This window comes from Haliaeetus albicilla, chromosome 26, assembly GCF_947461875.1.
Source record: "Haliaeetus albicilla chromosome 26, bHalAlb1.1, whole genome shotgun sequence".
NCBI lineage: Eukaryota > Metazoa > Chordata > Aves > Accipitriformes > Accipitridae > Haliaeetus > Haliaeetus albicilla.
Genome location: NC_091508.1, coordinates 19,300,235 through 19,327,882, shown reverse-complemented (window position 1 = coordinate 19,327,882; position 27,648 = coordinate 19,300,235). Strand labels below are relative to the sequence as shown.

Sequence of the window (27,648 nt, the reverse complement as noted above, 5' to 3'; positions counted from 1 at the left end):
ATTTGTTCTTATTTCAAATCAGTGCTTAGTTTGGGAGCCTCACTGCTTGTTACAGGGTCTCGGTTGCTGTTCTGCCTCTGCAGATTACAGGAAGACCTGTCCCAGCTTTACAACTGGAGCCACTGGGAACTGGTTGTGTGCATAAGGCTTGCTCGTGGGAACACGGTTTTGCAAAAATCCATCCTTTCCTGTTTTCTCTGTGATGGTGTTTCCCTGTGGCAGATGCCATATGGCTATGAAGGATAATAGGACAGGATGGGTGGCAGGCCTTGTTAGAGCTACTGGGAATTGTGTGTAACACACACAGAAGAAAAGCATGAGTCCAGAAGAAAACATCTGCAACCTTTTTATCCAATAAATGCAGTTTGGCTGCATCATGAGAAATGGTAAGAAATCAGCTCCAAGTACTCTGTGTCATTGATCAATGACGGTGCGGAAGCATCAGAACAAGATGGTTTCTTCGTATTTCATATTTACTATGTTCTTCTTACTTTAGATAGCCCCAGAAGAAAGGCAACCATCTTCATGGCTGCGCACCTCATGCAAGCACTGAGATTCATACGGAGCCCCCCGACATACATCAGCAGCCCGTGCTCTCGGCATTGCTGAGCAGCCGGGTGGAAATCTTCCCCTCGGCTTCGGGGATCCCCGTGGGCTCAGCCCCCCCAAGAGACCGTGCTTGGGCTGCATGGACGGACACCAGGGACCTCCTCTGTGGGGTAACAGGAGCAAAGCTGCACCCAGAGGGGAACTCAAAGTCATTCATCCCACCCATCTACGCAAAGATTTCAAGTGATTTTGGGTCCAGGCAAATGTCTCCCCAGTTTACCAATCTCATGGTTCCAAGTACTGCCTGGGGTGAAATGAGAGGTACTTTTTAAAAAAAAAAAAAATCCAACTTTACTTTATGGCTTGTGTGTTTAACAGTTTTGTCGTTTGCTTAGGCAGATCTTCTACGTGCTGGTGGCTTTTTTCCAAACAGAAAATGCAGGACAGGTAAAAAAGCAAGAAAACGGCAAGACAGAAAGATGGAACAAAGGGCTCAGGTAGCACTGAAATTCCTATTTAAAAAAAATGGGCCCTAAGCTCTAGGTTGGCAATTCAGCCTCTAACATAGCTGATAAACAGACTGGGGGAAAAAAAAGCAAAGCAGAGAAGATGGAGGAATGGAGGTACTCATATTATTAAACGATGAAATGCTCTCTAATTAAGCTATGAGTAGTTGCCCTCCAAGGAGCTACGAGGCTGAAGCCTTGGCTTTACGGCCTTATTTGATAATGCAGAAAAGCTGCAGAAGCCATATCCTTCTTGTGGGCAGAATCAGAGCAAAACATGTTAAGTGGCAATGAAATGCGGCTTAGGAAAACAACACGGTGATTTTCTTTGTTGTTTGCCTTTTAAGGTGGAAGTTTGGGGCACTGCAAGAAACCTCTGCCCTGGGGAGAGGACGACTGCATGAGGCAGCTCAGCGCGGTATGTCAGAGCATCTCCTGCTTTCAGGGCCGGGTCGGTTTTATCCGCTGAATATTTCCTTCTTCCCTAATTCTCCTGATTTGACTGAGCTCATTATCTGCATCCTGCTAATCCTACAAGAATTGATATACACGCGGGAGATTTGTGTTGCTTAAGGAGACCTAGCTTACACTAATCTGTTGCTGCTCTGACATCCCTGACCAGGGCTTGGGCTCTGTGGGAGAGATCTATCCACAATGTGAATGTCCTGTTACAGGACAAAATACCAGAGTTTTTCTCTGTTTTACATGTTGCTGTCTTGCTTGCTTGCTGACATCAAACACTGTTTGACCTTATGACAGTTCTTGTCCCTTGAAAAAAAAATCCTTAATTGTGACTAAGTCAAATTCCTGTCCACCAGGCTTGGCAAACGCATGTGCCTTGAAATCTTCCTTTAAACCAATGACTTCATGTCTCCCAAGCTCCAGGGGTGGCACAGGAGCCCCTGATGTGGCTCATCTCCAGTGTAGGAGATGAAATCCATCCTTTGCGGAAAACCTGCCCCAGACCAGAGATGTGCAGGTTCACCACCTCAGCCTGGGTACCAGTGAGCCCGAGCTGCGACAGCACCGTGCCCAGCTCCGGGCTGAAGCATCACATTAGGGGTCTCTCAGCTCTTGGGATAAAGCTACACTTCTGGGGGCCAGCAGCACGGGGACACCCAGTTTGCCTTTGCCATAATGGGAACTGCTTAGGAGCCAGCAAGAGCCCTCCTTGCAGGACGCAGCCTTCTTGCAGCGTGCTGCGGAGAAAGACCTGCAACAGCTTCAGCTCTGCAGGGTCCCCCAGCACATCCACGTGTCCCCTTTAACGCTGGGGAAAGCTCATTAGCTGCTCCTAGGTTTCCAGTCAAGCAGACTGGAAAAAAGCATCCCCATGGGGTTTTGTTTCTTTTTTCATTATTCCACCTTAAATGTTTTTACTGCGACTTGTGATGGCTATTAGTCCAGCATGCAGAATGCAACAGATCGGGCCATACCAAAGCAGATGATGCGCTCTGATTGAGACTAGAGGGCCAAGGTTAGCCACTTACCAAAGACCCCCGCTTGTATTGACTATACCATGTGGAAGGCTGTTCTTTGGGCCAACGAGCCATTTTACTCTGTAAAATATGACACGGGTTAAAGAAAACAGAAAGCACCAAGATGCATCTTACCAGTTTACCGCGCTTGAATTCACTGAACCAGGAGCCTGGGTTTTCCTTTGGCCAAGAAGTAATTCTAGCCTAGTTTGTGGACGGCAAGGAGGAAAGAGAGAAAGAAGAAAAAAAAAAAAAAGAAATAAAAAAAGTTACATTCAGTTCCATAAGCAGAGTCTGCATGTCTTATTGAAACTGCCCAACTTCCTTTAAAATGTTTTCTTAATCTTTATACACCAGTTACAAAACCAGTTGGCAGAGCCTTAAGGTGCCAGCAGCCTCTCAAGCAGAACAGGATGGCACGGTGCTATCCTGGGTGCCCAGCGCTGCCTTGGCACCAGCCTCCTTTGCTAAGGGCTAATGATTTCTGCCTCCTAGAGACTTCGGATGCAAAACCAGCAGTGCAGTCTATCGGCAGGGGAGATAAAAGGGAAGATAGAGAGGAGGAAAGGAAATATCAATGGTAAAAAGTGCATTGATCTTCATGGGAGGGCTGAGGTGGAAAAAACAATGCTGATAACAGAGAAGGCTGCTGTCAGTCTAACGCCAAATCCAGATGCTGTGGGGCTGGGAAAAGCAATAAATGTGATTAAGGAAAAGTCTCTGCCTGCCTCCTGCGTTTGTGCAGCAATAAGGTATGGCACAGGCAGCACATCCTCCGCAGTCGGTGCTGGACCATCACACACGACAGAGCTCCAACTACCTGGAGCGATGCAGGGGGTGACCTTGACAAGAAATGAGCTGTCGGAGCATCCTTTATGGCAGCCCCGTCTAAGCAGCTGAATCATTCTTTCTGAGTCAGAGCCTAAGAAAGAAGCGTGGCTGCCGTCTGCTCCCTTACCCTCCCACAAGCTCCCTCACTTCTGCCTTAAATCTCCCCAAAAACAACAGCCAAGCTCTAAGCAGGTGTCTTGGGATTGTCCTTTCCAGTATGTGAACCATAAAGCAAGTCAGTGTGTTTCTGCTGGGTTAAGGATGGACTGAAAGGGGATATGGCTTAAACTCTGCTGTGGCTTATAATAAAACCACTCAACCAATACTTAATGCTGGTGTGGTAGCTGTTTTCGTTCCTCTACATGGAAAAAGAGCAGGCTGAAGCGTTTTCTTATTTACGACAGTATTGCAAAGGTGCAGCACAATTTGCATTTGAGGAGCATTGCAGCGGTCAGAAAAGCAGCTCCACAGCGGACGAGATGGGGCCAAAGAGCCACTTGCAGAATCAATGTGGCAGGAGTCTGAGCAACTGTAAGAACATGGGCAGACTCTGCTTTTTTAAGCTGTCAGCATTTTGAGGAGAGCCATGGCAAGTTAATGCAAAGGAGAAGAAATCCATCTCCTATTTAAACAGCCCTAACAAAAACTCAAGGAAGATTTACGTTGCATGTTATTTGTCCTGTGCTGGCACATATTTCTGGCGGAAGAAATTCAGCAAGGCTTTTGCTGGAGTGCACAGTTTTTTCTGCATCTTAACCCAGCTGGAGCACAACTGTGATACTGAGAGAGCTCCCCCAGGCCACTTTGCAAGAGTTTCTGCTTGGCCAGTGCAAGAGCTGGTCCCCAGGCATCGGGGAGAGCAGCTCTGGAAAACAGAGTGCATGGGTACAGGACAAAAATTATGAGTATGGTTGAGCTATGCACATCATTACACAACTGACTTAATCAGCCTTGTGCATCCATGCCAGGAAGAGCGCTGAGGCTAGTTGCAATCATTTAGGATCATTCACCCACAAAAAAACACCAGGAAAAAATGACAGGAGATAAACATTCATCTCATCTGCCTGAAGACACACTAAGGGTAGAGGAATCAGTGGTGCTTATGCATGCAGACAGCAGAGTGGCAGCCCGGCTGCAGGAAGGAAGACAAGGAATGAGTTAAATGAAGCTCATGGGGAGCTGCAGTTCCTGCGCCAACACGCACCTCTGCCTTCGTAAAGGAAAGTAAAAAAAAAAATTATTTTATTATGCCTGGGAGATCATCAAAGACTTGTCCCAAATCACCGTTTAAATCTGCCTTACTCAAAGAAATTCTCTTTGTAAACATATTCTTTTGTATTCCTTATTATTTTAGAAGCCAAACTTGTGTAACAAAGAAAGGTTCTGTATCTTTAATCCTTGCTTCCTATTGTTCAATTGTCCTGAAACTGACTATCTATAAATATTCATATTAGGAAACAATCTCTTATCACCATGATATGGGAGGAGGGGGAAGTTGTGTGGACTTACTCCTTCAGATTTCTTATCAGGGAAGATGCAAGTCTCTCCACCGGCTGTGAAATTACAGTAAACTTTGAAAGAGTCCCTGGAACATCCTTGGTTAGGATCAACCCAATATTCACCTGGATGCACGAGAGGGAAAAGAAGGGAAGAAAGAATCAGCACGGTGAAGGAAGAACGGTGGGCACTTCAGCAACCGTCTTGCCCGGGATGTTTCATCTCTGTCACAGGCTACTATTTATATGTATTTTTTGGAAAACTGACTATGTTCTGATTCCACATAATACTGTGGCACCTTACAGGAATAGCTATTTTTCATCATATATCCCCATTCCTAGAATAGAATATTTCAGTTGGAAGGGACCTACAACGATCATCTAGGCCAACTCTTCTCTACGTATTCCTTCTCTGTCAGTCACATTCCTCATGGGGCACCAGGGCCAGGGCCTCCCCAAATTACTTCTCTTCCTGCACTCGCTTGTATTCACTGTGTGGAGCTGGGAAAACCCCAGTATTTTCCCCGCACCCCCTCTGTCCCGGGACACACCGTCTGGGAAATCGGGGTGACAGAGCTGCAGATCCTTGCAGGTACGCGCTGGGTTGTGTTGAGTGCCCAATGGATGCTTCATTTGCTCAATTTCCAGTTTCAAGGAATTCAGCGAGCCGAAAATTTCCTCCATGCCATCTGCATAGTCCATGTAGTTGTCGGCATTTCCATCGTCCACCAGCTGGCTGGCATCAATATTTCGCCTGGTCCTCTTGGAAGATTGGATGGGCAGTGGCTGGATAACTTCTCCAGGAGGACCCTGAGTTGCGGGGAAAGAAGACACCACTTCTCACTGTATTGGTAGTGGGGAAGAGAGGGAAGAGATGGCCAAAGCAGCCACCGGCGCTGAGAAACAGCATCACAAGATACACACTAGACATGTAAAACACCCGTGATGGTTCTGATAAAACCCCTGGCTACTAGGCTTGAACACTGCGTCCATCTTTTCTTGTCATCTTCCCATTAGTAACTTCTCCCTTCACACCCTACTTTCTTCCCCAGCATCTCTAAGAGATGCCAATCCTTTGCTAGGACTCCTGAGATGCTGAATCTTTGTCCAGGAATCTTCCACTTCCTAACTTTACAACACCCATTAAATCTGAACCTCATTTCACACTTCATGTAATGGGTTCTACTTACAGGAGGTCCTGGGGGCCCAGGAAGACCTGATTCACCCTTTGGACCTGTTGGACCCTGGGTGGAAAAACAAGGGAAAAAACATGAGTCACTCAGGAAAAAGCACTCGTCACATATCACATCCCAAACATGATTTCTTTTAATGGTCTCTTGTGGCAAAAAACTTTCTCCCTGTCCCTTCAGGCACGCAAGAGGAGTCTCCCTGCACCCTCCCAAGAAAATATTTATTTTGGTTATTTTCGATGCTTAGGTAAAAGAAAAGATCAAACACTTGAGGTTAAACAGTCAAATTTTGCTTAGGCTTCCTATGGAAGAGGAAGGATCCTTCCAACGCATGAAAACGTTAACTCTCTAAATCAATTCGACAGTTATATAAATCAAGTAAAATCTTAAAATTAATAAAACATTGAATTCTGCTTGGGAAAAAGACATTAGGAAGTTGCCCAAGAAGAATTTTTAGCTGTCTGCATAGGAGATCTGTAACATGAAGCTCGCTTCAGTGTCGCATTTCTCACAGAGTTCTTTGCTTTTCAGCTTGCCACCTCCCGCTTCACAGTCTATTTTTAATACCCTCCACTTTACAGCAGTAGCTTTTCTCCTAAGGACGATGCACTGGATTCCTCCTTATGATCTTTGCTGCACTGATGTTCAATGAAGTACAGTGTGTGCAATAGAAACCTTTCCCAATTATAATTTCTGGGCTTAGACAGCCTGAAAAGGCTACATTTGCTACAGTCATCTTTGGCTAATTGCCTTAATGCCACTGATGTGGAGGAGTCGCAGCAGGTTATGCACTTAATAAGAGCTCCTCAGCCTCTTTGTTTAACAATGTCTATACTCACTGATGATCCTTTAGCACCTTTGGGACCAGGTGGACCCTGTATAGAGAAAAATACAGAAAGGAGTCAGTACGTTTCCTAGCAGAGAAGTCATCGGTCTCTCCTTAGGGAGAGACAGAGTAATGTTATACAAGGTGGTCTTTTTAATTCACTTCCTTTCTGTTTCACATCCACTTGAGTTCGGCGTTGCTTTCGTTTGCCAACGTACAAAAAAGCGTTTGTGTCAGACCAATCTGTGTCAGCGCTCCACACTCCTGCCCGGATGGCAACTGGAAAAGCTGCTGTGTGATTACCGTAACCTGGAGCTGTTCCTGGCTCCGTGCTAAGGACACCCAGCAAGAGCAAATACTGGTCGCCCAAGGGTGCAGGCTGCCGTCTTTGGGCACCCAGTGAAAAAAAAATGCAAATAGCAAAAAGTGCAAGAAATCACCGTGTGATTGTAGATAATCCAAAAGAAAGGGGGAGAGAAACAGGGTGGGCTAATTTCCCTGCCTCGATCACGCCGCGTCCCTTGTGCCCATCTCTCACCTCGTGCGTCACCCCCCAGTACTCCTGTAACTCAATGCAAGTGTTTATAATGGGCTCAGCTGGGCAACCCCCCTTCCCATCAGCATCCTCATACAAGGTCAGGCCAGAAGGACCGAGCTGGGTATCTGGGAGCACAAAGGTGACACCAGAGGGGCTGTGTAGCTCCTGAGAAATTAAAAGATAATTACATGTCACATACCGGTAATCCTGGTGGCCCTGGAGGTCCAATTGGTCCAGAAGGACCTGTGATACCCTGAAAAATAAAAGCAGAACAACGTTGACTTGCATGCAGCGATGCTGGTCTATATCTACACAACTAACATCTGCGCACCATTGACCACTGTGAGTTGACCACAGCTGCTCACAGCTTTTGGAGGACTCCATTCAAATCTGGAGGTTTAACTGGTTTTTAAGTGTGTGTGTGATCCAGACAAGAGCATGACCAGGGAACTTTATATCTCATTTAGGCACACAGTTTTAAAAATCAGTCCTCTAGATGCATATTTAATGTTACCATCCTTCCAAGTCTATTCAACTCTTTTCATATGATCCTTGAGAATCTGCTTTCCACTAAAATGGATCATTTTGGAACATCTCTACATTTCACATGTAGAATAAACTACATTAATATAGAAAATATTCCTCAAAAATTAGCAAGAGTCTCCTGCCGAGGTTGACCATCTCTGCTATGCCGTACCTGCTCAAAGGCAGCAAAGCCCACAGCAAAAAACCACATTTAATTAAGGTCTTACAGAATACTTACCTGCTCTCCTTTGGGTCCTGCTGAACCCTGGGGGCCTGGGAGACCTCTATCACCCTTTTCTCCCTGCTCTCCTGGCGGTCCAATAAGACCAATTAAACCTGGATGACCCTAGAGGAAAACAGCAGATGTTAATTATGATCTCTCAATGGAGGTAACTAAATGCCAAAGCTACCCAGCAAAGACATTTCTAGATATAACCCCAAATATCTAAGCAAGGTGATAGGAGTTTGTAGCTATCCCTGACACCTGGAAGTGGCAGAGCAGAGCAGAGCACTAGCTTTTTGCAACAGAAAATGCTACAAATATAGAAAAAGCAAAGCTGCACCAGAGCACCTGCTCATTTTGTGCGCTAACACATATTACATAAATTTCTACAAGGTTGAGAATCATGCCCTAAAGCAAGCCAGGTGTCTGCACCTCCCTATGCCCTCTGCTAAAGCGCCTCTGACAACTAGAGCTGCCGTGGACTGCAAGGGCTGACGTAGGGGAATGCAGCAATTCAGCTGCTCCGTGTCATCTTGTCGTCATCAGAGCTGGTGACGTGGGGACGGGAAACCCAGTCTTGGATCCAGGCAGGCAGTGGCACACGCTGACCCACAGCACAACCTGGTTCATCCTTTGGGGCACACTCACAACTCTCCATCTCTCCTCTGAAGATATGTCCAATGCTTCCAGAGCAGGAGAGAGAGCACACGGGGCTGGTGGCACTTTCAGCCTTGTCCTGCCAGCCACAGGAGCCCTCTACAACGACATTTTTCCCCCCCACACCCAGATGGCGGCATCAGGTCATGCAGCGAGATGGTGCGTGCCATTCTCACCTTCTCCCCTTTAGGACCAGAGTCTCCTTTAAGACCAGGCAAACCCGGCGGGCCCTTTGGGAGACGGGGGGGAAACAAAAGAGAGAATGAATTAATGTAAAATGCATTCACCCATTTCAAAAACTCAGGGAATTTGATGGTCTGGACATACCATTGGGCCTGGAGGACCATCTGGGCCAGGGGATCCCGGGAGACCTTGTTCACCCTGTAAAACAGTGCAATTCCCTCAAAACAATCATTCACGACAGCAGTGCTCCCAGTTGGGATTATTCTGATTATTCACCCATCCTCACCTGGTCCCTGTGCCAGGGAACATTTGCCCTGACTTCTCACAGATGGTAAAGGCCATAAAACATCAAGGATTTATGTTCCTTTCATGCTCAAATCTCTACTGGAAAAGGGACTTTGGAGGTCATGGAAACTCTCACCCATGGAGAGCGGGTAAGCAGACCCAAGACTCAAATAAAACATGCTGGGAGATGATATTCACTGTTATATTATTTCCACTAAATATGTTTTACCTGCTGTCAGGCATTTAAGCATAGACAGAACATTACGCTGGGAGAAAGGCATCTTCCAAGGCTGATGGGTTATGGGAAAGCTTCTGGGCAGGGTCGTTCCTGGTGCTTTCTCAGACTTTGCTCAGTTTGGGAATACTCACGACTGGACCAGGAATCCCTCGAAGGCCATCAGGGCCGGGCTTCCCTGGAGCACCTTGGGGACCGATTGGGCCAGTCTTCCCAGGAGGTCCTTCCAAACCAGCTTCACCCTAGATGCAAGAGGCAGCATGGTTTAATTTGCATTGGGGCACCAAACGATCTTCTCAAATACGCTGTGGCTGCTGCTGGGATGTCAATGAGTGAATGCAGGTCCATGCAAAGCACGTAAAACTTTCTGTTCGTTGATTTTCCTACTGCTCCCTACTCCTTACGGACTGAGGACAAGTCTCCAAACTCCTTCACTTTTCAGCCTTGCCTGTTTCTGCTGATTTCCAGCAGGAACCGCCCTTTGCCTGTGAACTCTCTGGAGCAGAAAGCTTTTCCTGGGTTCGGCTGGGAGATGAGCTAGCAGAGGACATCCTCCACCATCAGTCTTCCTGCAGCTGCCGCAACAGTTGGGTCTATAATTTGCAATCCCACTCTACATTTCCCCACCACCCCTACCAAAACAACGACGGTCCAATAATGCTGTGTTCGCCCTGGGAAAGGACGTAGGGCTGTGCATGCCGTATTATTTACAACACGTTAAATTGCCAAATATGGCACTTTGTAATTTCAAAACAAGAAAAACATTCCCATGACCTTACCAAGCCCTAATTATCTCCACAGAGTTTGTTCAAAGATGAAACATAAACTTAAATTTGAGGCCAATGGCCCCAAATTCAGCAAAATCAAAATCACTGTCTTTAAAACACCAGCATCATCAGAGGGTGATCCTTTTGGCATACAAAGGACATAGCAGAAGTGAAATCCCATTCAGCTCTTACCTTGGCTCCTTTCTCTCCTTGCCTTCCTTCGGGACCGGCTGGACCAGGAGGGCCCTAGAGAAAGCACATAATAGATGCAAAACACAATCAGATAACACTGATCTGAAATGGTCTATTGGAATTAGCAAAATGATGCTACAGCCCCAGGGAAGAAGACAAAATGGAGACAAATATCTCTGAAAAGCTTTTTAAATTAGCTTCTTGCTAAATGAATTCCTGGGCTCTGCCAGCAAGGCAGGAAGAGCAGGAGCACCTCACACTTGTATTTTCTTTTGGGTGTTAAAATCATAAAAAAATCCATGGTTGACAACTTCCCGTCAATTTCCAATGACTGTGGATGGCGCATCGAATTTTTTACAAATTATTATTTATTTTACACACTACTGTCTTGCATTTAGTGCAGATATAGTCATAACATTAGTTTCAAAAAGTCAATACAAATACATTTGGAAAAATACTCCTGAACAATCAGCTTACCCTTTTTCCTGGGGGTCCGGAGGGGCCTGGCTCTCCCGTGGGACCAGGGGAACCCTAGATGGAGAGAGGAGGAGAACAAGCCATAACTGCACCACGAGATGTGGGAAGGAGGAGCAAATGTGTAAAACTTGAGTTGAGATCCAGAGTTTGTGCTAAGTCGAGGTGTGGGCGGCCAGTACAACTGACACCTCCTCGGGGGTGCAGGTGGTATCTTCTTTTATCCCTTCCCACCATGAAATACCATAAGGCATGGCAAAGTTAAAATGAAAGACTTAGACTTTGTTTTTCTGTAAGTTAATTTTTGCTTTCAGCACGTATTGCTGAACAAGCTGAATGGATGGCAGCAACCAGGCTGATACAGACACGAGGGACAGGCATGAGGGGACCAGTGCAGCAGAAGCTGGTGGGAATTAGATGCTCTATGTCCTCCTGTGTTAGAAATCCTTGGACCTACACATAGAAACTGTGGGGACTGATGGGGAACAGATCTCATCTATCCGGTTACTCACAGTCTGTCCAGGTTCGCCATCATCACCTTTGTCACCAGGGGGACCATCTTGACCCTAAAAAGGAAGAAGAAAGAAACAAACAGGCGTATTTAGGGTATGAATAGAGTTGAGCAGAGTGTTAGCAGCAGCAGATGTGGTTCAGCTGGTCTTCACGTCACCAGGCACCATCCCTGCCCATCTCTCGTTGAGAACACTGGCAACAGCAAACGCCCTGTGTCAAATACTGTGGAGAGCAGCATTCGTAGAGCTACTGCCGCAAAGGTCATAGTGTGGTCAGACAGACTTATGGTGGGACTTCCTACTCTTTCCCAAGCAAAGGAAGAGTAAATGCCAGAGGAGCTGCTGGTGAATAAGTGGCACACAGTCGTATTTCACTAAACCAAGAGGAGGAACCTAACTGCCCTTCTGTGAGACACTTACAGCTGGACCAGGTTCTCCAGGAGGACCAGGGTCACCAGGGAAACCAACTGGACCCTGCAAAAAGAGAAGAAGGATATTCCCAAGTCAGAGATATTGCATCTTGAGATGCAGAGCGCTAGTGCCTGCTACCCCAGCGACAACACAGGGAGTCACCCTACAGAGCAAAACCCCAACTCCCTACCCTCAAACACAATCCCAGATCACACCCCATCTTTGCATCTTCAGTAATTTCACCCTGTCACAGCCACCAGTTCAGCTCTGCAGCCAGACTACGCAAAGTTCCAGAGGCAACGCTGGGAGTTTCATCTAACTTTTCGTAAATACATTGGACAAGCAACAGCAAAATTGTCGCAGCTTTGGGGAATGCGCAGATTAGAAGATTTTGCTTTTGCTTACTACATGATGTGTAACATTTTTCACATGAAGATCCTCTCAAAGCATTTAATGACTAAAACACTTCGCCATTCTTCTCCATACAATGTCTATTGTGTACTTCAAATGATTCTGAGACCAGTGTTCAGACAATAGGCTTCAACCAATAACGTGATATCCCAAAACCCCATCTGTTAAGAGAGATGACTAACTCCCCTGCCTCCTCTGCTGTTTCATGCCATCTTTGCTTATCGCATAATAAATTTCTTCAGCCAGAAAGCATCAAAGAAGCTGGCAAGATAAATACTGTACCATTGTCATCTGGTATAAATCAGTATAGCTCTACTGGCTTCAATAGAGCTATAGCAATTAGCATCAGCAGGGATCTGACCCTAGAGTTACAACTCCCAAATTCAAATAAATCCTCTCTACGCTATTTTGGAAGCCTTGCTCTAGTGCAGAGGACCTTGGCAATATGTAAGCTCAAGCGCAAAGTAAATCTACAGCAGGGCCTCTCCATAGGGGTGAGTTTTCTGATAACCTGCAAAAAGGACTAATAATTCAAGTATTGCTGGAAGATATGGTACAGCTGGGTCTTTTCCTCACTGGCACCCTAAAAAAGGGGACTAATATCACGTAATTTGAGAGGAGCAATTCTCTGGCTGGTAAACTATTTCAAATTTCCACAAAAATCTCTGGAAAACATTTTTTCATGCAGAAATCTCTGCTGGGCAAGAAAAGGAAGCACTGCCTGGACAGGAGGGGGTACTTACAGGGCTGCCTTTGGGACCATCATCACCTGGTGGACCTTTGGGTCCGGGGGGACCAGCAGCACCAGAGGGACCTGCTTCACCCTTTTCACCTCTTTCACCTTTAGGACCCTGTAAAGGAAAAAAGGGTGTTTCTATTATCCAGGAAAACAACTTACTGATCTCTAATTATCCTCTAATCAATTCTGAGAAAGAAGCTCTGTTTGTATCTCAAAACACGAGGACAGGATTTAGCAGTCCCTTCCCACAAAGATTAAATGGTGTTTGTGTTGTTCAGTCGTGGGTAGCCCATATTCGGTGACTAAACGTTATACTATAAATACCCAGGAACATGGCGATGCGTCGCCCGATACCCAAACCAAGGACATGGCTGGTTCAGTCCCTGCAGCCCCATCCACATCCACGCCTGTCTGACACCTCTTCAACCAGTTCCTCGTGGGAGACCACTGAAGAAAAGCTCTTCTCCATCAGAGCAAGAGGCACCCCGTAACGTACTTACCGGGAGGCCAACCTCGCCGGGAAGACCAGGCTCACCAGATTCACCAGGTTCACCCTGCAGAGGGGAAAAGAGGGTGATCACACTCCTGTTTCTGCAGGGTGGTGAGTTTTCTGCTGATGTAGCAAAGCCCCTGCGTGAGCGTCGTAGCAAACTCCTGTGGGCTTCAGTCGGGTTTGTCTGGATGCTTTACCTTCTCTCCTACTGCACCAGGATTTCCTATTCCCCCGGGAGGACCCTGTGGACCATCTGCTCCTGGTGGTCCAGATGGACCTCTGGGTCCAGGTGGGCCTGGCGGGCCCTGAAAGAAAGAGGAGACAAATTTAAGACATGTTTCTTAGAGCAATGTCTGTCAGTGATGAAAAAAGACGTTTGAAAGCATCTTACCATTTGCCCAACGTCACCCGTTTCTCCCTTCTCACCAGGTGGCCCAGGCAAGCCCTGTGGAGGTGGAGGGGACGAGTTTTACCTGTGAACATCTCAGGTGGAACCCCAGCTCTCATGACCCTAAGCCCTCCCTCAATGCTGCAAATTACCTGCAAGCCCACTGGGCCAGGGGGACCAGGGAAACCTCGAGGTCCTTCGTCACCTTTCTGACCAAAGAGGCCTTGCTGTCCTCTAGGACCTGGCTCTCCATCGGCACCCTACGAGGAAAGAGTCTAACACAGCTTAGCAAAGACACAACGTAGATGCAAAGCCCCATCTCCACCACCTCCTGCCACAACGCCCTCCTCGTGTGTTGGGCATCGGCAGCGCCAGGCAGAAACTGCCACTCTTTGCAGCGCTTCCCGGGACAGTTTACGGCAAGAGAGAGGATTTCTGCCAAGAAAGGACAATACTCACAGCTGGGCCAGGTTGACCAATTGGACCCTGCGGGCCGGTAGGACCTGGTGGACCCTGTCACGAAACAGAAGTGCAATGTCACCATTAGGATCAGAGTAAAAAACTCACCTGGAAAAGGTGATGCCCTTCAACACAGCCTCCATTAAACAAGCATTAATTCCCAAAACAGGGAGGACAAGGTCAGGTCTCCCCCGACACACCAACATCCCTCAGCCCTGGTGCCAGTGGCACGGCAGGCATGTCTAAACGAGTTTTTGCTCCAGCGAAGCAATATCACACCACTCATCTCTCTCTAGAGACTTATGTGTAATTTATTTTCCGTTCCTCAGGCTCTGAGCAGCACTTAAAGGGTGCATCAGTGTGATATAAGCAACTAGAAGAACTACAGCCAGACACCCAAGTTCAATAGCAAGGGCTGCTAATGTTTCACAGATATTTACACAGTACAGGGGTGACATGGAAACATCTCAGTGTGTTCCTGGGAGCGGGAGCCTCACACTTCAGGCACTCACTCTTTTTTTACATCGTGTGGGTATTTGATGAAGCAAAGGAGAAGATGAAGCAGTGACAGAAAGAAATTAAAATGATATCGTTTTCTCTTTCCAGCAAGTCACACGACAAAAGCACACTCCTCCAGGGAAGCAGCTACGATGACATCCACCCCACTCACCTGCTCCCCTTTGTCGCCCTTGCTGCCCTTCTGGCCAGGCTCCCCGATCTCGCCCTGCCAGGTACAAAGGGGCACAGTTAGTTCACTTGGTGACCACTTTCATACCTCAACATTCAAGTAATAGCCTTGTGCATCTGCACCCTCATCCCAAAGATGCCAATTCCCACAGAAACACCCCAGCATGTTCTAAAAAAGGCCAGAGATTTGGCCACTCCAGGTGTAACCAAACCCTTTTACATCCTAAAACTTTCCTTGGCTGCCACGCGATGCAAGAAGCATCATTTTGCAGACCTTGTTAGCACCAGTGAGTGATTCGTCCCAGCTAATGTTTTCTAAGAATCCTCCAGTCCGGAGGGGCTTAATGAGAGAGTGGGGAAAGGTAATTAACGTGGAAAGGGCAGGCACCCCCAGGCAGGCCACCTGCTACAGGCTTCGGGGGAGGCTAACTGGATTTCGGCAAGCAGTTTGGCTGGCAGAGAGCACACACAGCCCAATTTGCCTGCTGCTCCCCAGATCGGACGCCGCCGATCCCGTGGCATTGCAAGCGCCGTAAAATATCCTTGGGTTACGACCAGCAGCACATCCAACCCGAGGCGGTGGAAGCAGCGCGGTGGCAATGGGGCACGGTTCCCAGTTCCTTCCCAGAATGACCCTGCGCGACAGGGAGCTGCTCCCACCTTGTCTCCATCCTCTCCAGGGGGGCCGACGGGACCTGCTGGACCCGGCAGTCCCACCGGGCCCTGGATGCCATCCCGGCCAGCCGGTCCTTGAGGACCCTTCTCACCCTGGAAGCAGAACAAGCAGGTAGGTCACACAGAGCTCTCCTCCACCCTCCAACCAACCCATTACACCCCAGTAACATTTTATTCAGCTGCTAACGACCCCTGACTATATAGGCATGTATAGCAAAACCAGTTTCCAGCTGATATTTCATCAGGCTCTCTGTCTGAAACAAGACAACATTTCTCTCTCAAGAGATAAAGAAAGAACAAACAAATCTGAACGGTGAATACCCAGATCACAGCTGCAATTTCACTGCTATAGCAACATAATCAGATTTAATCTGAACCCTCTGCCATCTCTCTCTGGATGACAAACAAGACCCCAACTAATTTTTATTCCCACAAGCCAGTTATTACTGATTCTCATCCTGGCTGCCCCAGCACTCGGTGCCTGTTCCCTCCCTGGCTGATCCCCAGCTAATGGGGGTTTCTCAGGAGACCCCGAGCTCCCTCCTGAACTCCTGGACAAAGGAAAACACCTGAAGTGAATAAAGCAATCTCTGCTGGCCTCCGGCTTAAACATCCACCCATATTCCTCAGACCTGGAGCCTTCAACTGAATTTGTTTATAGGAACCGAACAGTGAATATTTTTCAGTTTCCTCGTACATAATTTAATTGCATCTGAGTCCTGGGTGCTGTCTTCTGAATAATTAGATGCCACATAAATTGCCTACTCATCTGTCCACTGATACATCATATAGGTACTTGGCAGGACAGATGTTCATAAAGCTGATTCACCAGGAAATTCTTGCCTCTGGACTAGCTGCTGGAGTTTCTAATAAGCCAGCAAATGTGGAATACAGTGGCTGTTAAACATTTTTGATAACAACAATCAATCAAGTAAGTATCCTCATGTAGTCTGAAATCACCGATGCCAGCATTTGCTCACGTTGCTGGGTCTGAAGCTGAGCTCAAGCTTGAGGCAGGCAACCCAGAAGTCCCTGCAAAACCATTGGGGTGTGAATTAGAGGCACAGCCTCCCTCCTCGGGACTGTCACGGCGCTGTGCTCTTCGGGGACAGAAATAGCCATCCCAGCCCACTCTCTCCTGCCCGCACGTGACATTTCACGCACGTGCCTGGGGAGCGAAAGACGTGAGAGTTTGTGCGGGCTGGCTGGTGAACGCTCGGGAGAGGGACCATATGGCAGGACTCAGCCGCGCTCTGCTGAGAGCAGCTCTTTCCACGGGTGCCAGCGGGATGCCTGGGAGCATCGATGCTGTGACAGCACGCGGCATCCCGGGAAGCGGAGCTGAAAAACTCCACAGCACCTTTGCGTGGGTCCTTCAGCCAGGGCAGAGCGAGGGTAAGGCTTTATTTGGGCTCAGCGGAGATTGCTGCTGCCATTGCATCCTCGTAAGCGGTGCCGGGGTTGGCTCACTTCTCTGCCCAGAGGCCTGTCCTTTGGCTGTTTGTCACTAGGAGGTCACACAGGCTGTCATTTCACCTGTTCGGTCCTCATCCCTTCTCATTGCCTGAAGACATTTCAGTCCCTGGGATCATATCCATTTTTGATAGCACGGGTGTCACAAACAGGGCAGCTGAGCAGCTAACGTTCAGCCGTTTGATGTACCCAAGATGAGAAAACTCCTTTCTAATTAAATTCCTTCTTTTTTTTTTTTTGTATCTTTTATACACCTACCCCAGGGAATGTCTCCATGCTCAGCTTCCTACTATACACACTTCTATTTGACACACAGCTGTTAATCTTTATACTGGTACTTACTGGGGCTCCCTTTTCACCTGCGGGTCCCGGAGGTCCCTGGGGGCCAGGTCGCCCTGGCAAGCCTATGGGGCCGGCTGATCCCGCGGGACCGCGCTCACCGGGAGAGCCCTGTTCGGAGAAGAAGGAAGGAAGCATTAACTGGAGTATCGAGCTTCATCTATATACAGACAGAAAGAGACCCAGCAGTAGGATGCTGTAAATGCATCGTCAGTAAGTGAGCACATTTGATGGGGTGACCACCATGCGATGACTTGGTACCATCAGCCTAAGGGGTCCCGAAGATCTTTTTTAAATTAAAATCTCTGGAAGGGCTGGGTTCTCCTCTGGATGGTGCAGGGAGCTCAGTTCCTGGGGGCACATTATCAGCTTGGAACAAGAGCATGAGCCATTTCATGGCCAATGCAGCAGGGAGGGTTGGATGATGAGTATTTTCTTCCAGGAGGGCTGCATTGAGCACACATCTCAAGTGGGGACAACTTTCAGAGGGACAGCAGGTGACTTAGAAGCAAAATTCTCGACGCCCTGAATCATTCCAGTTCCCTCCGCTTGTCACGTATGTTCATAGCTGACACGACAAAATGACCGAGCTATTACACACGTGTCTTGTAAAATAAAGCAATATCCAGCAAGTCGTTAGCTAGTGCAAAGGAAATAATGGATAAAGTGCTGAGCTGTGACTAACCCTCTGTTTTGACTTGTCAAGCTTGTAAATGCGTTAGATGGTGCCTGTAAGGGCAAGGATACTCACTGCTGGACCTGGGGGGCCTGGGGGACCTTCGTTGCCTTTCAGCCCTGGAGCACCCTGGAGGGAAGAAAACAAAGTCATTTTGGGGGATGGGTGCTGCACCGCCTGGGCATCCTTCCCGCTGGAAGGACCGGGCAGCTTCTACTCACAATGGGGCCAGGGAGACCTCTCTCTCCGGGGAAGCCTCGCAAACCGGGGGGACCATCCTTCCCTGGGAGACCAGCGGGACCGGGGTCCCCCTGCAACGACAGCGATAAATAGCTGAGGATCTGCAGACTCCAGAGAGACCCAGCTCTTCTCTCTGGGCTCAAGTTGTGATGAGACACTGCGAAGCATCATGTCTTTTCTGAATCATCCTTCTCCACCTCTGGGAGAGACACAGGCATCCAAGGAGGATGAATTCAGTAGGCTGCTAGTCCCTACCTTGGTCCCTTCTTTTCCAGTGAGGCCAGGAAGACCTTGTTCACCTGGGGGACCTGGAGGGCCTGGATGCCCCCGCTCGCCCATTGGCCCAGTCTCACCAGTGGGACCCTGAAGAAACAGAGATTGGGGAGAAGGTGTTGGGTATCAGCAGCACAACCAACGAAGGAAGAGGTGCAGGCTACCAGTTTAGTCCTTTAGGTTGCAGTGGGACGGAAGATGCTCCTTCCCTTAGCTGTCCCCTGCAGTGCCACCAGGAATCCCTGGAGAGATGCCTCCTTTGGCATCTAAAGGGACCTTATTTTGGAAGTGGGCAACATTGCACTTGGCAGACTGGAGGCACTGGGAACCTCTGGAATGAAAGCATTCACATAACTGAGATACTATTACTACAACTATTATGCTTAGGTGGTTTGTTTTGTTGGGTTTTTTTTGTTTGTTTGTTTGTTTTTTAATTGAAAACTTCCTAAGTACTCTACAATCATGCTGATTCTTCCTTATATGGGGCATAAATAATGGATTAGGCTTGTACTACACAGCAATTACTGCCTGCCTCTGTGCTGTATGTGGGCACTAACGGTGACGAGTGTAACATAAGGCCCAGTGCAGAAGGTTCCCAAGTGGCCCATTTTGGAGGAGGACAAAAGCCATATGCACAAGACTATAACATCCCTGCACGCTGATGTCTGCTGGGACGGTGCTTGTAATTCATGTCATGCTGCAGGGTGCCACTTAGTGTAAGCAGAACGATAACATTGCGATCGCTCAGCAGCCACAGATCACGCTAACTACATGCAGCAGAGCCAAATAAAATTGCTATACAATCTAATTTGCACTTGAGAAGACAGACACAGTCAGGGAATTGCCCCTAATCAGGGAATTTACCAATCAGGGACTTTACACTATCATTAAAGAAGACAAATTAATTACTTTCTAATTAAAAAGCAACCTCCCCAGCAGTTCAGGAAAGAAGACTCAGCCCAAAGCCAGTCCCACTCGGTCTAGGACTCTGCCTACAAAACTGATCCACGAGCCTTGCATGCCTGTACTGAAGGGGTACAAATTCTGGTTGTGCAGTTACTATTTCCAGATTGCACAGAGTTCATGGCGACTAAAAGACAAATAGCCCAACTCTGACAGAATCTAGCAGCACTTTATGTTAAAGAGGGATGCATTTCTTCTTCATAACATACAAGAGCGCTCTTGCATCACGCTTACACAGCCCTGAATGCCCCGGCAGCCGTACAGCCCTTTGAGATCACATTTAACACTCTGGTCGCTTAAGGTCCTTTGGTCTTTAAGGTTGTGTGTAGCTGGTCTCTCTCTCACCCTACACCAACTTTACACCAAGGGAGGTCTGTCAAGTTCACAGGAGCCACCTTATTTACAGCAACCTTCAGGCATGTTGTCTAAATCCCATCCTAACGCCTCGACAAGGTGGGCTGGGACCCACTGGGCTATTTCATAGCCTGGCCGGGAATTTCAAAGCCACCAAGCTTGCTTCCACATGACTTTGCCTTCCCTGGAAGAAGAGTCTTTGTGCTGTATAACCTGCGGTCCCAGCAGCTCCAGCTGAACCATGAGAGCCGTGTGAGCCTGCTGTGCCCATCTGGTGAAGGTGAGCTGCAGAGGGCTGGTGCAAGCACGAGCATTTGTTTCTTACCTGAGGGCCTACGACACCAGGGGGTCCTGGAGGGCCGGTCTTGCCTTGGAAACCCTGTTAGAGAAAGGTAAAAGAGAAAGAGATGACACTTCTGCCAAGCAGTACTCCAGCGAGGGTCACAGACTGCTCCCGACTGCTCCTCCTCTGCTGAAACTACTGACTGGGAAGGGATGGACACCCGAAGACAAAAGAAACAAGAAACCAAAGAGAAGGTGGAAAATACACCTTTGTACATTTATACAGGGGTGAAACAGAGGAAGAAAAAGAGATTCTCAAAGCTCAGCTCTGCTGTTTTGATGGAGCTACTGTGGTTTGGCTGAAGGACTGGCCACATACATAAAAACACTCAAAACCTATAAAGTAAATGGCTATTAAAAAGTCAGTGCGAGTTTCTTCTCGCTAAGCAATTCTTAAAAGCCATTTCCCTTCTCCCGCTCCCCGTTCTGGTACTGGTTTAGGCTTAGATCTGTTTTAGGCTTAGCTCCCAGGAGCTCGGAGGCTGGGTGACCGTCTTCCACTTTCGGCACCAGCAGCACCAATCTCCAGCCCCACTGAAGCCCACAGCCCACCAGCCTTGGGGGCTGAGCGGAGCTTTATTTCCTTCATCAACATCTGTTGAAAGAAATCACAAATGTGTTTCTCTCCAAATGCTGATGAGTAGCAAAGTCTCCATGACAGCTACTTATAAGGACATTCTGAAGAGTGACAATAACGAACTATCACCACTGCAATTGTTTAGCTCTCCTAAGCCACTCTTTAAAAAGCACATTAATTATCATTCTTACTATAGCATGCTGACAAGCTTGAGAAATATCATTTAGGGCACACAGGCTATTTTCTCATTGCCACAAAAGAGGATCAGATAAATCCCAAGCCAACGGTAATGTGTCGTGCTAAAAAAACTACTCAATGCTATTCTAGCTGTCTGCAGATCACAGAAAATATCCTGTCATTGATGGGGAAATGGCAAAACATCTTTGCGAAATGAATGTACAATTTAAACTCTTATCGTAGAAAAGTATTTCAGCCATTTCTGTGCAGGACTTTTCTTATTTATCTGAAGAAAAGGGTTTCCTTTTATCCTGTTTGAGCCTTGGGCACAGGGTTTTTAGAATTTTTCATGATTTTTTTTAGGTCCAATCTTTGTCAATCTAATATGGCCAAATATTTCAGCATCCTTCAGCAGGCCTATTTGCTACTAAATGAAAAGCAAAATAAAGGGAAGTATTTGACACACAGATTTCAAGTGTAGGTATTCTTGCATGAAGGTACAGAGTGCACTGACAAGGCTACTGATGTGGAAATAGTATTTAATTGTTTTGATGTTTCTCTCCTTGCTTTTTGGCACTGTATAAGGAAGGGGGGACAAAAAAGGGACTTCTGCTACCTGGGTCTGCACATGTCTGCGTGCACCCTAAGAGGATGCAGAGGAAAGTAATCTTTGCAAGTTTGTTCATGGCACAGATTAACAGAGTTTTTGTCTTCTGGAAGGATTTGCCTGTGATAGGTAAGCTACTGCTGCAATGACTGAAGAAAGCTATTAGGGAGTACTTTCAGACCCCAAATAATTGAAAGCCCAGTCTCCATTCATATTAATGCAGACTTGGGAGTTTGATGCTTTATTCCAGTCTCCAAAGTTGCTAACAGCAGATAGAAGCAAAGTTTTTACTGCTTCTTCCGATTTGAATGTAGGTGTCCTGGATGTTACAGATAACTCGATGAAAGAAAACTAAATGTCACAGCCAGGCTCTGGCAGGTGAAAACTCTTCTCTTCACTTTTAAGTTAACCTGACCTGAGGACTGTGTGTTTAAAAATACCACAATCATTGCCTTAAAGTCAGTCTTATGGGGTGTAAATAAATACCTGGTGTTGCGCTTAGCAGTATTTGCATTGCCTTGCTTAGCAAATGCCAGGCAAGTTAATTAAATTGTTCTGTGATAAGTTGAGGGGAAAAATGCATAATGTGAAAAGCTTTTTTAATGCTCATTTGCTAGGGAAGGCAGTGGAGAAAAATGCAAAGCTGAGTAGAGGAAGTTGGGTTGGTTTTTTTCCTGTAAAATAAACACAGAACAAAGAGTCTATCAGCTAACATGCAGCATGCAGTGTCGGGGAGAGGGACATACCAACAACAGCGAATGAGCTGGATGGTAAACAGCTGAGGAAAAAGAATAAACACCCCCAAAAATGCCAGACAGAAAGATACTAATTATTGCATGCAGAGGAACACATGGCAGAAGGGTCATTTTTGCTTAGGGTATCCTTCAAGCAAAAAAAGGTGCAGAAAACAGACTACCAGAGATGCACGACAGCCAGGGTATCATACCTTCCACATGCCTCATCGTTCTCCTTTGGTGAGAAACAATGATTACATCTGTGCAACAAAACCTTTTAAAATGGACAAAGCAGTATGCGTACGATACAGTGAGGTACCTAAACAGCCAGGAGCCACTGCCTGGGTCGCAGCAAGGGATTATTGCTGGAGGGGCTTAAGCAAAACTTGGTGAGGCCCTTGGGCATAGGTCTGGCTAAAAGGCAGCATCAGCAGAGGTGCTTTTGTTACTCGGGTGCTAAGGCAGCGGCTGATACACGAGCGTCCTGCAGTAACCGGTGCGGACAGAAAAACTAGAGCAAAACCACTGCACCCCTCGTCTTGGCCAGGAATTGCCTTCCTCTCTAAACAAGCACTGCCAAAACTGGGCTGTAATTCTTTTCTGCTGTGCAACAGTTCTTGGTGTTGGCCACATGGTGCATCAATAAGTGAAAGGCGTTTATTTCTCCCCATTGCAGGTTCCAGAGAAAATAAAAATGCCCCTGACCTAACACAGCTGGGTATGGAAAGTTGAGCTTGCGAAGCATGGAGCCAGTCTCGCATGAAAAATCTCTGCTATCACAGCCCTAGAGTTATGTCTCTGGAATAGAGAGGCGTAAAACCTGCACATCTCCAAAGGACAGAGTGGGAAAGAAAGCACAGATTTTACCCATAACGCTCCAGAGAGCGGAGGCACAACCTTTACCCTCGGGAGGGCAAAGGGATGAGCGCTTTGGTGAGTCCTTGGGGTACAACGCCTGGCCGCAGGGGCTGCTCAGAAATCACCCCCCAGCTGCTTCTCCACCTCATGAAATCAAGCACCACACCAAGTGCTGGTGCTGACCCAGACTCGGCCCCAGCCAACATCCTCCCACCTCGCGAGGAGCTGCCTCTGCAGCACCGTCACGGCAGAAACCCAACTGCCTCCGATGCCGGTCATCAGCATCTCTACATCTCTCCATTCCTATTTTCCTCCGTGCATGATGCACGTGTTGACCTCCACAATCTACTAAAGGGACGGAGAGAGATGAGCTGGTGCACGACCTTCACCCAAATCATCATTAGACCGACCCGTCCTGCTCAGAAGAGGGTTGCTTCCCATAGATCATCCCGTGCAGCTGGAGAGACACAGACCTGCCAGGAAACCAAACGTGTGGCCACATCTCCCCAGCTGCACAGAAGGGTTTAGAAAAACCAACCGGCAAGACGAGACTCAGGACTAATGATCTGCCCGAGATTTTGGGCTACTTACAGTTTCTCCTCTCTGTCCGGGGTGACCAGGCAATCCATCCTTCCCAGGAGGACCCTACAGCAGAAAACCAGAGTGAGAAGGAACACAACCAAGTGCTCAGTAGTAAAACCGCGATCAGGACTGAATCAAATCTCCTTGCCTCCTTGCATTAGTTCCCACCCATTTTACAGTGAAATGGGGGTGCTCAGAACCCTAAGAGGTATGGCCCTTTCCCACACATCTCCCAAAGGAAAGATTTATCTTACAGGTCCAGAGCTGGAGCGAGCTGTTCACCAGAGGGAAGGAAATCACTCCAAAAAGGTTTCTGAGGTCCCCCACCAGTGTATAATAATTGCAGAGACAGAAGTGTTACTCTGTTGTGCTGTCCTCCCAGTATACAGAGGGAAAATAAAGAACAGAGCAACCATGAAAGATCCTAGCCATACTGAGTCATTAGGAAATGAACATTTATAATCAGCTGCAATTTACTTGGCTATTTAAAATCTTAAACCGTCGGGTTATTATCATGATGTCTCAGTAATGCCTTTTATTGGGTACGTCACCGCTTGTCAGAGAAGCGGCTAAGACTGAGCTGGCACAGGCAATCACAGCTGGATGGGAAAGACTTACGTATTTCTTTGCATGTTCAAGAGAGTTACTTACAGGGGGGCCTTTTGGTCCAGGAAATCCAGTCGGTCCTTGAGGCCCTGGTGGTCCCTGGGATGCAAAACAAGCCAGAAAACATGGTTAAGGAACCTATAATGCTTTACTATGAAATACTAGCTCTGTGTGAACAGCAGATGAGCACAAAGATATGGAAAGCCAGCTACTTCTACCCCAAAGAAATGCCCCAAAGTGCGAGATTCAGCTGCACGGGGCTATCCCTTGTAAAAAATGCATGGAGAGATAAGAACCACTGGGCACGTTTAACTGAGTGGCCTGTCCAGCTGCAAAAACCACTGCAAACACGAATAGGGCTCTCAACCGCTTTGAGCCTTTCCCTCCCAGTGCAATGAAAAATAGGTCTTTTCCCATCCCAGCTCAAGTAAGAGCGCACGGGAACTACCAGCTCATGCAGGAATGAAAAAGAAGAGAGCCCGGTGGCTTTGGGGCCAGTGCTGCAAGGCAGCTGATGCTCTTCAGCACGCTGCTGCACTGGAGCGGCAGCAGCCCCTGCCTCGTCCCTGTGGTCACAACCAGCAGATGCAAAGCAGGGACCAATTTCATCTATTTCCTCCCTCAACAATTTTATAGAAAATTTACAAACAAAACAAAACCCAGGAAAAAAAAAAAAAGGGCAGAAATTGAGGCTAAAATCATGAAAGTCCCATTGGTTCAGTATTTTCCACCTCGCGTGCTGTTATCTGGAGAAAAAAGCACGAGGTCTGAGAGGACCACCTCCTCCAGAAAACCAGGGCTCTGACTGTCTACACAAACACCATGGGTGAATTTTCCTTTTTCCCACAGAGCGAAGCTTACACAGGACACCCAAGGTCCCATTTGAGCCTTCCCTGGAGAGCTCAGAAAGGACCTAAGAGCTGTAGGTGACTTGCGAGACCTCGCTCCACACAAGGACGTTTCACCTCGTATTTCTAAACAGATTTTTCCTTTTTGCTGACCAAAGCATGCTAAGCTGCATCCTGGCTCCAGAGAGCTTCCTACCCCTCCCCTCTCTGCTTAACAGGGTACTCGGTGGGATGCTCGCTGCAAAAACCCCTCAGCACCACCTCAGCCCTGCAAACCTGCCTCGTCTGCTGTGTTAAACTAACAGGCTTGGATTGAGTCCTGCTTTAGCCCAACCAGCTTGTCTTACCCTTTCGCCAGGAGGACCAGGGGGGCCATCACCACCAGAGTTGCCCTTTTATGAATAAACAAAACAACACACCGTTAAAAATACATATATCACCACTGCACAAGACTTCAAATGGCACCAAGCCCACGGTGACACCACACCCCACCGGCTCCCCCAGCCCCTCTCTATTAATAATTCTGTATCAGGAGCAGCACTCAGTGACATACGAGCAGCTGCTTGTTCCCCCCACATCGCTTAATAAAAATACAGGAAAGATAACGTCAGCGAGCTCAGGATATTTCCACAAGATAATGGCCTCCCTCTGAGAGATAAATGCCGCCGCAAAGATGAAGTATTTATCAAAAATTCATGCCGACACAAAGCCAAGACATTTATTTTTAAATCCGGCAGCGCGGTGGTGACGATGTCTCACTACAAAAGCTTTGCTTCCATCATGCCCGGTGATTGATGGTCACTTAATTGGTCTCTGCAGCAGGTTCTGGAGCTGAGTGTGCCTCCAGGTTGGCTGGCAGAAAAATACTTATCTTGCCCGGTGACCAATCATGGGCCAACAGTGTGCATGCAAAGTGGCTCAGCAGGGTGCAACATTCTGGAGCCCAGCAGCAATATATGCCCCTTCACCATGGCACAGCTTAAGGCCTCTAAGGTGGTTTAAATTCTACTTAAACACCAAAAAATAGGGCTTAGTGGAAGCGTCAGTGGATCGTAAGGTTGTGCTGGTCCCTGACGTGGGGGTGCTCCCTCCTCTTCGGGTTGCAACGGCTCTTAATTCGTGCGTGCGCTTCATGTCCTGCTGAAACGTGGGCTGACACATTTTTAGGATCTGTGCATATACTTTATGGGTGGGTTATGAACCATTTGGCTGGGCAATGAAGATCAGAAGAGAAGGGAAATGGAGGGTGATGAACCAGAGAGTCTCCTATACCAACACTTCTTAGGACAATTCCAATAGGCTCCCCAAAACCTTACCTTTGGGCCAGGTTTCCCAGTGCTTCCCCTAGGGCCTCTTTCCCCACGTGGACCCTTAGAAAGACACAAAAGATGATGTTTTAGCCCTTCTTGCTACCCACAGCACTACACTGTGACCAGGCAAAGCACCCAAACGCCTGAGCTGCACCGGACCAACAAGCCATCCCACGAGCAGCACGGGATGACAGGAGCCTTCGTCACTGCCACCAGACATCTGATGACCTTCAACCACGTTCACTGGTGAGCCCCAGCCCCAAATCACTGCGTCCCCTCTGCTTAGCTTTAACCGCTGAAGGCCAGATCCTACCCAGTGAGGACACAAATCGGATCCCACTTTCCCCTGGCCTCGACAAGCTTTCCAAACGCGCAAGAACGAAGAAATGGAACATTACCGTTGGACCGCGCTGCCCCCTTGGACCTGGTTTGCCGGGTGTCCCCTGCAATGAAAAAGAAACAGAGAGGAGTTAGCGGCCGGCATCGCAGGCTGAGTTCGCAGCAGATGAACCCGCAATGGAGCCTGTTACACACCAACCGTCCTCAAAACCTCTCCGGTTCTCGTTTGCAATGGAAAGGACAACAGCAGGTTTACTTTCGTCTCAAGATTCTTGTATTTATTTTAATTTATAATGCTTGGGCAGGTCTGGATGGTAATCCCAATGCCCAGATCACATCTACCACCTGAGGGAAGGAATCTCTTAAGAAAAAGTATCCCGACCACGCAGTCTCCTAAAAAGCCAGCCAACACACCAGAGCCAGAAAAAAGCTCTTCAACTTTGCGACCCCAAAACCTATAATCCCTTTTCCCACTGATCTCTGTTCATCCCTTCACCCAGCTCCCGACACGGGGAAGGGCTGGTCCTCGCACACATGTTGCAAGACCTGCACTATGAAATATTTAAGGAACGACAGCAGCAGAGCAGGATTCCTGCCCTGAGCAGTTATTTTACGCCACA

General features: G+C 47.7%; 1 protein-coding gene across 2 annotated transcripts in view; it reads right to left on the bottom strand.

The window, feature by feature from the left end:
- COL5A1 (collagen type V alpha 1 chain) overlaps nucleotides 1-27,648 on the bottom strand; it is a 159,477-nt gene that overhangs the window by 7,442 nt on the left and 124,387 nt on the right. Inside the window, exons 33-64 of one of the 2 annotated variants that reach the window (XM_069771049.1) lie at nucleotides 27,088-27,132; nucleotides 26,696-26,749; nucleotides 25,727-25,771; nucleotides 24,577-24,630; nucleotides 23,935-23,988; nucleotides 20,374-20,427; nucleotides 18,714-18,821; nucleotides 18,440-18,529; nucleotides 18,294-18,347; nucleotides 17,546-17,653; nucleotides 15,716-15,823; nucleotides 15,039-15,092; nucleotides 14,369-14,422; nucleotides 14,062-14,169; nucleotides 13,913-13,966; nucleotides 13,719-13,826; nucleotides 13,529-13,582; nucleotides 13,033-13,140; nucleotides 11,888-11,941; nucleotides 11,468-11,521; nucleotides 10,959-11,012; nucleotides 10,482-10,535; nucleotides 9,657-9,764; nucleotides 9,147-9,200; nucleotides 8,996-9,049; nucleotides 8,178-8,285; nucleotides 7,614-7,667; nucleotides 6,890-6,925; nucleotides 6,051-6,104; nucleotides 5,412-5,670; nucleotides 4,874-4,986; nucleotides 2,669-2,737 (exon numbers count right to left, since the gene is read on the bottom strand). In XM_069771049.1, the coding sequence (XP_069627150.1) occupies nucleotides 2,669-2,737; nucleotides 4,874-4,986; nucleotides 5,412-5,670; nucleotides 6,051-6,104; nucleotides 6,890-6,925; nucleotides 7,614-7,667; nucleotides 8,178-8,285; nucleotides 8,996-9,049; nucleotides 9,147-9,200; nucleotides 9,657-9,764; nucleotides 10,482-10,535; nucleotides 10,959-11,012; nucleotides 11,468-11,521; nucleotides 11,888-11,941; nucleotides 13,033-13,140; nucleotides 13,529-13,582; nucleotides 13,719-13,826; nucleotides 13,913-13,966; nucleotides 14,062-14,169; nucleotides 14,369-14,422; nucleotides 15,039-15,092; nucleotides 15,716-15,823; nucleotides 17,546-17,653; nucleotides 18,294-18,347; nucleotides 18,440-18,529; nucleotides 18,714-18,821; nucleotides 20,374-20,427; nucleotides 23,935-23,988; nucleotides 24,577-24,630; nucleotides 25,727-25,771; nucleotides 26,696-26,749; nucleotides 27,088-27,132 (2,439 nt within the window). Of the gene's footprint in view, nucleotides 1-2,545; nucleotides 2,615-2,668; nucleotides 2,738-4,873; nucleotides 4,987-5,411; nucleotides 5,671-6,050; nucleotides 6,105-6,889; nucleotides 6,926-7,613; nucleotides 7,668-8,177; nucleotides 8,286-8,995; nucleotides 9,050-9,146; nucleotides 9,201-9,656; nucleotides 9,765-10,481; nucleotides 10,536-10,958; nucleotides 11,013-11,467; nucleotides 11,522-11,887; nucleotides 11,942-13,032; nucleotides 13,141-13,528; nucleotides 13,583-13,718; nucleotides 13,827-13,912; nucleotides 13,967-14,061; nucleotides 14,170-14,368; nucleotides 14,423-15,038; nucleotides 15,093-15,715; nucleotides 15,824-17,545; nucleotides 17,654-18,293; nucleotides 18,348-18,439; nucleotides 18,530-18,713; nucleotides 18,822-20,373; nucleotides 20,428-23,934; nucleotides 23,989-24,576; nucleotides 24,631-25,726; nucleotides 25,772-26,695; nucleotides 26,750-27,087; nucleotides 27,133-27,648 lie in introns of both variants that reach the window. The other variant, XM_069771051.1, reaches the window with a different exon arrangement.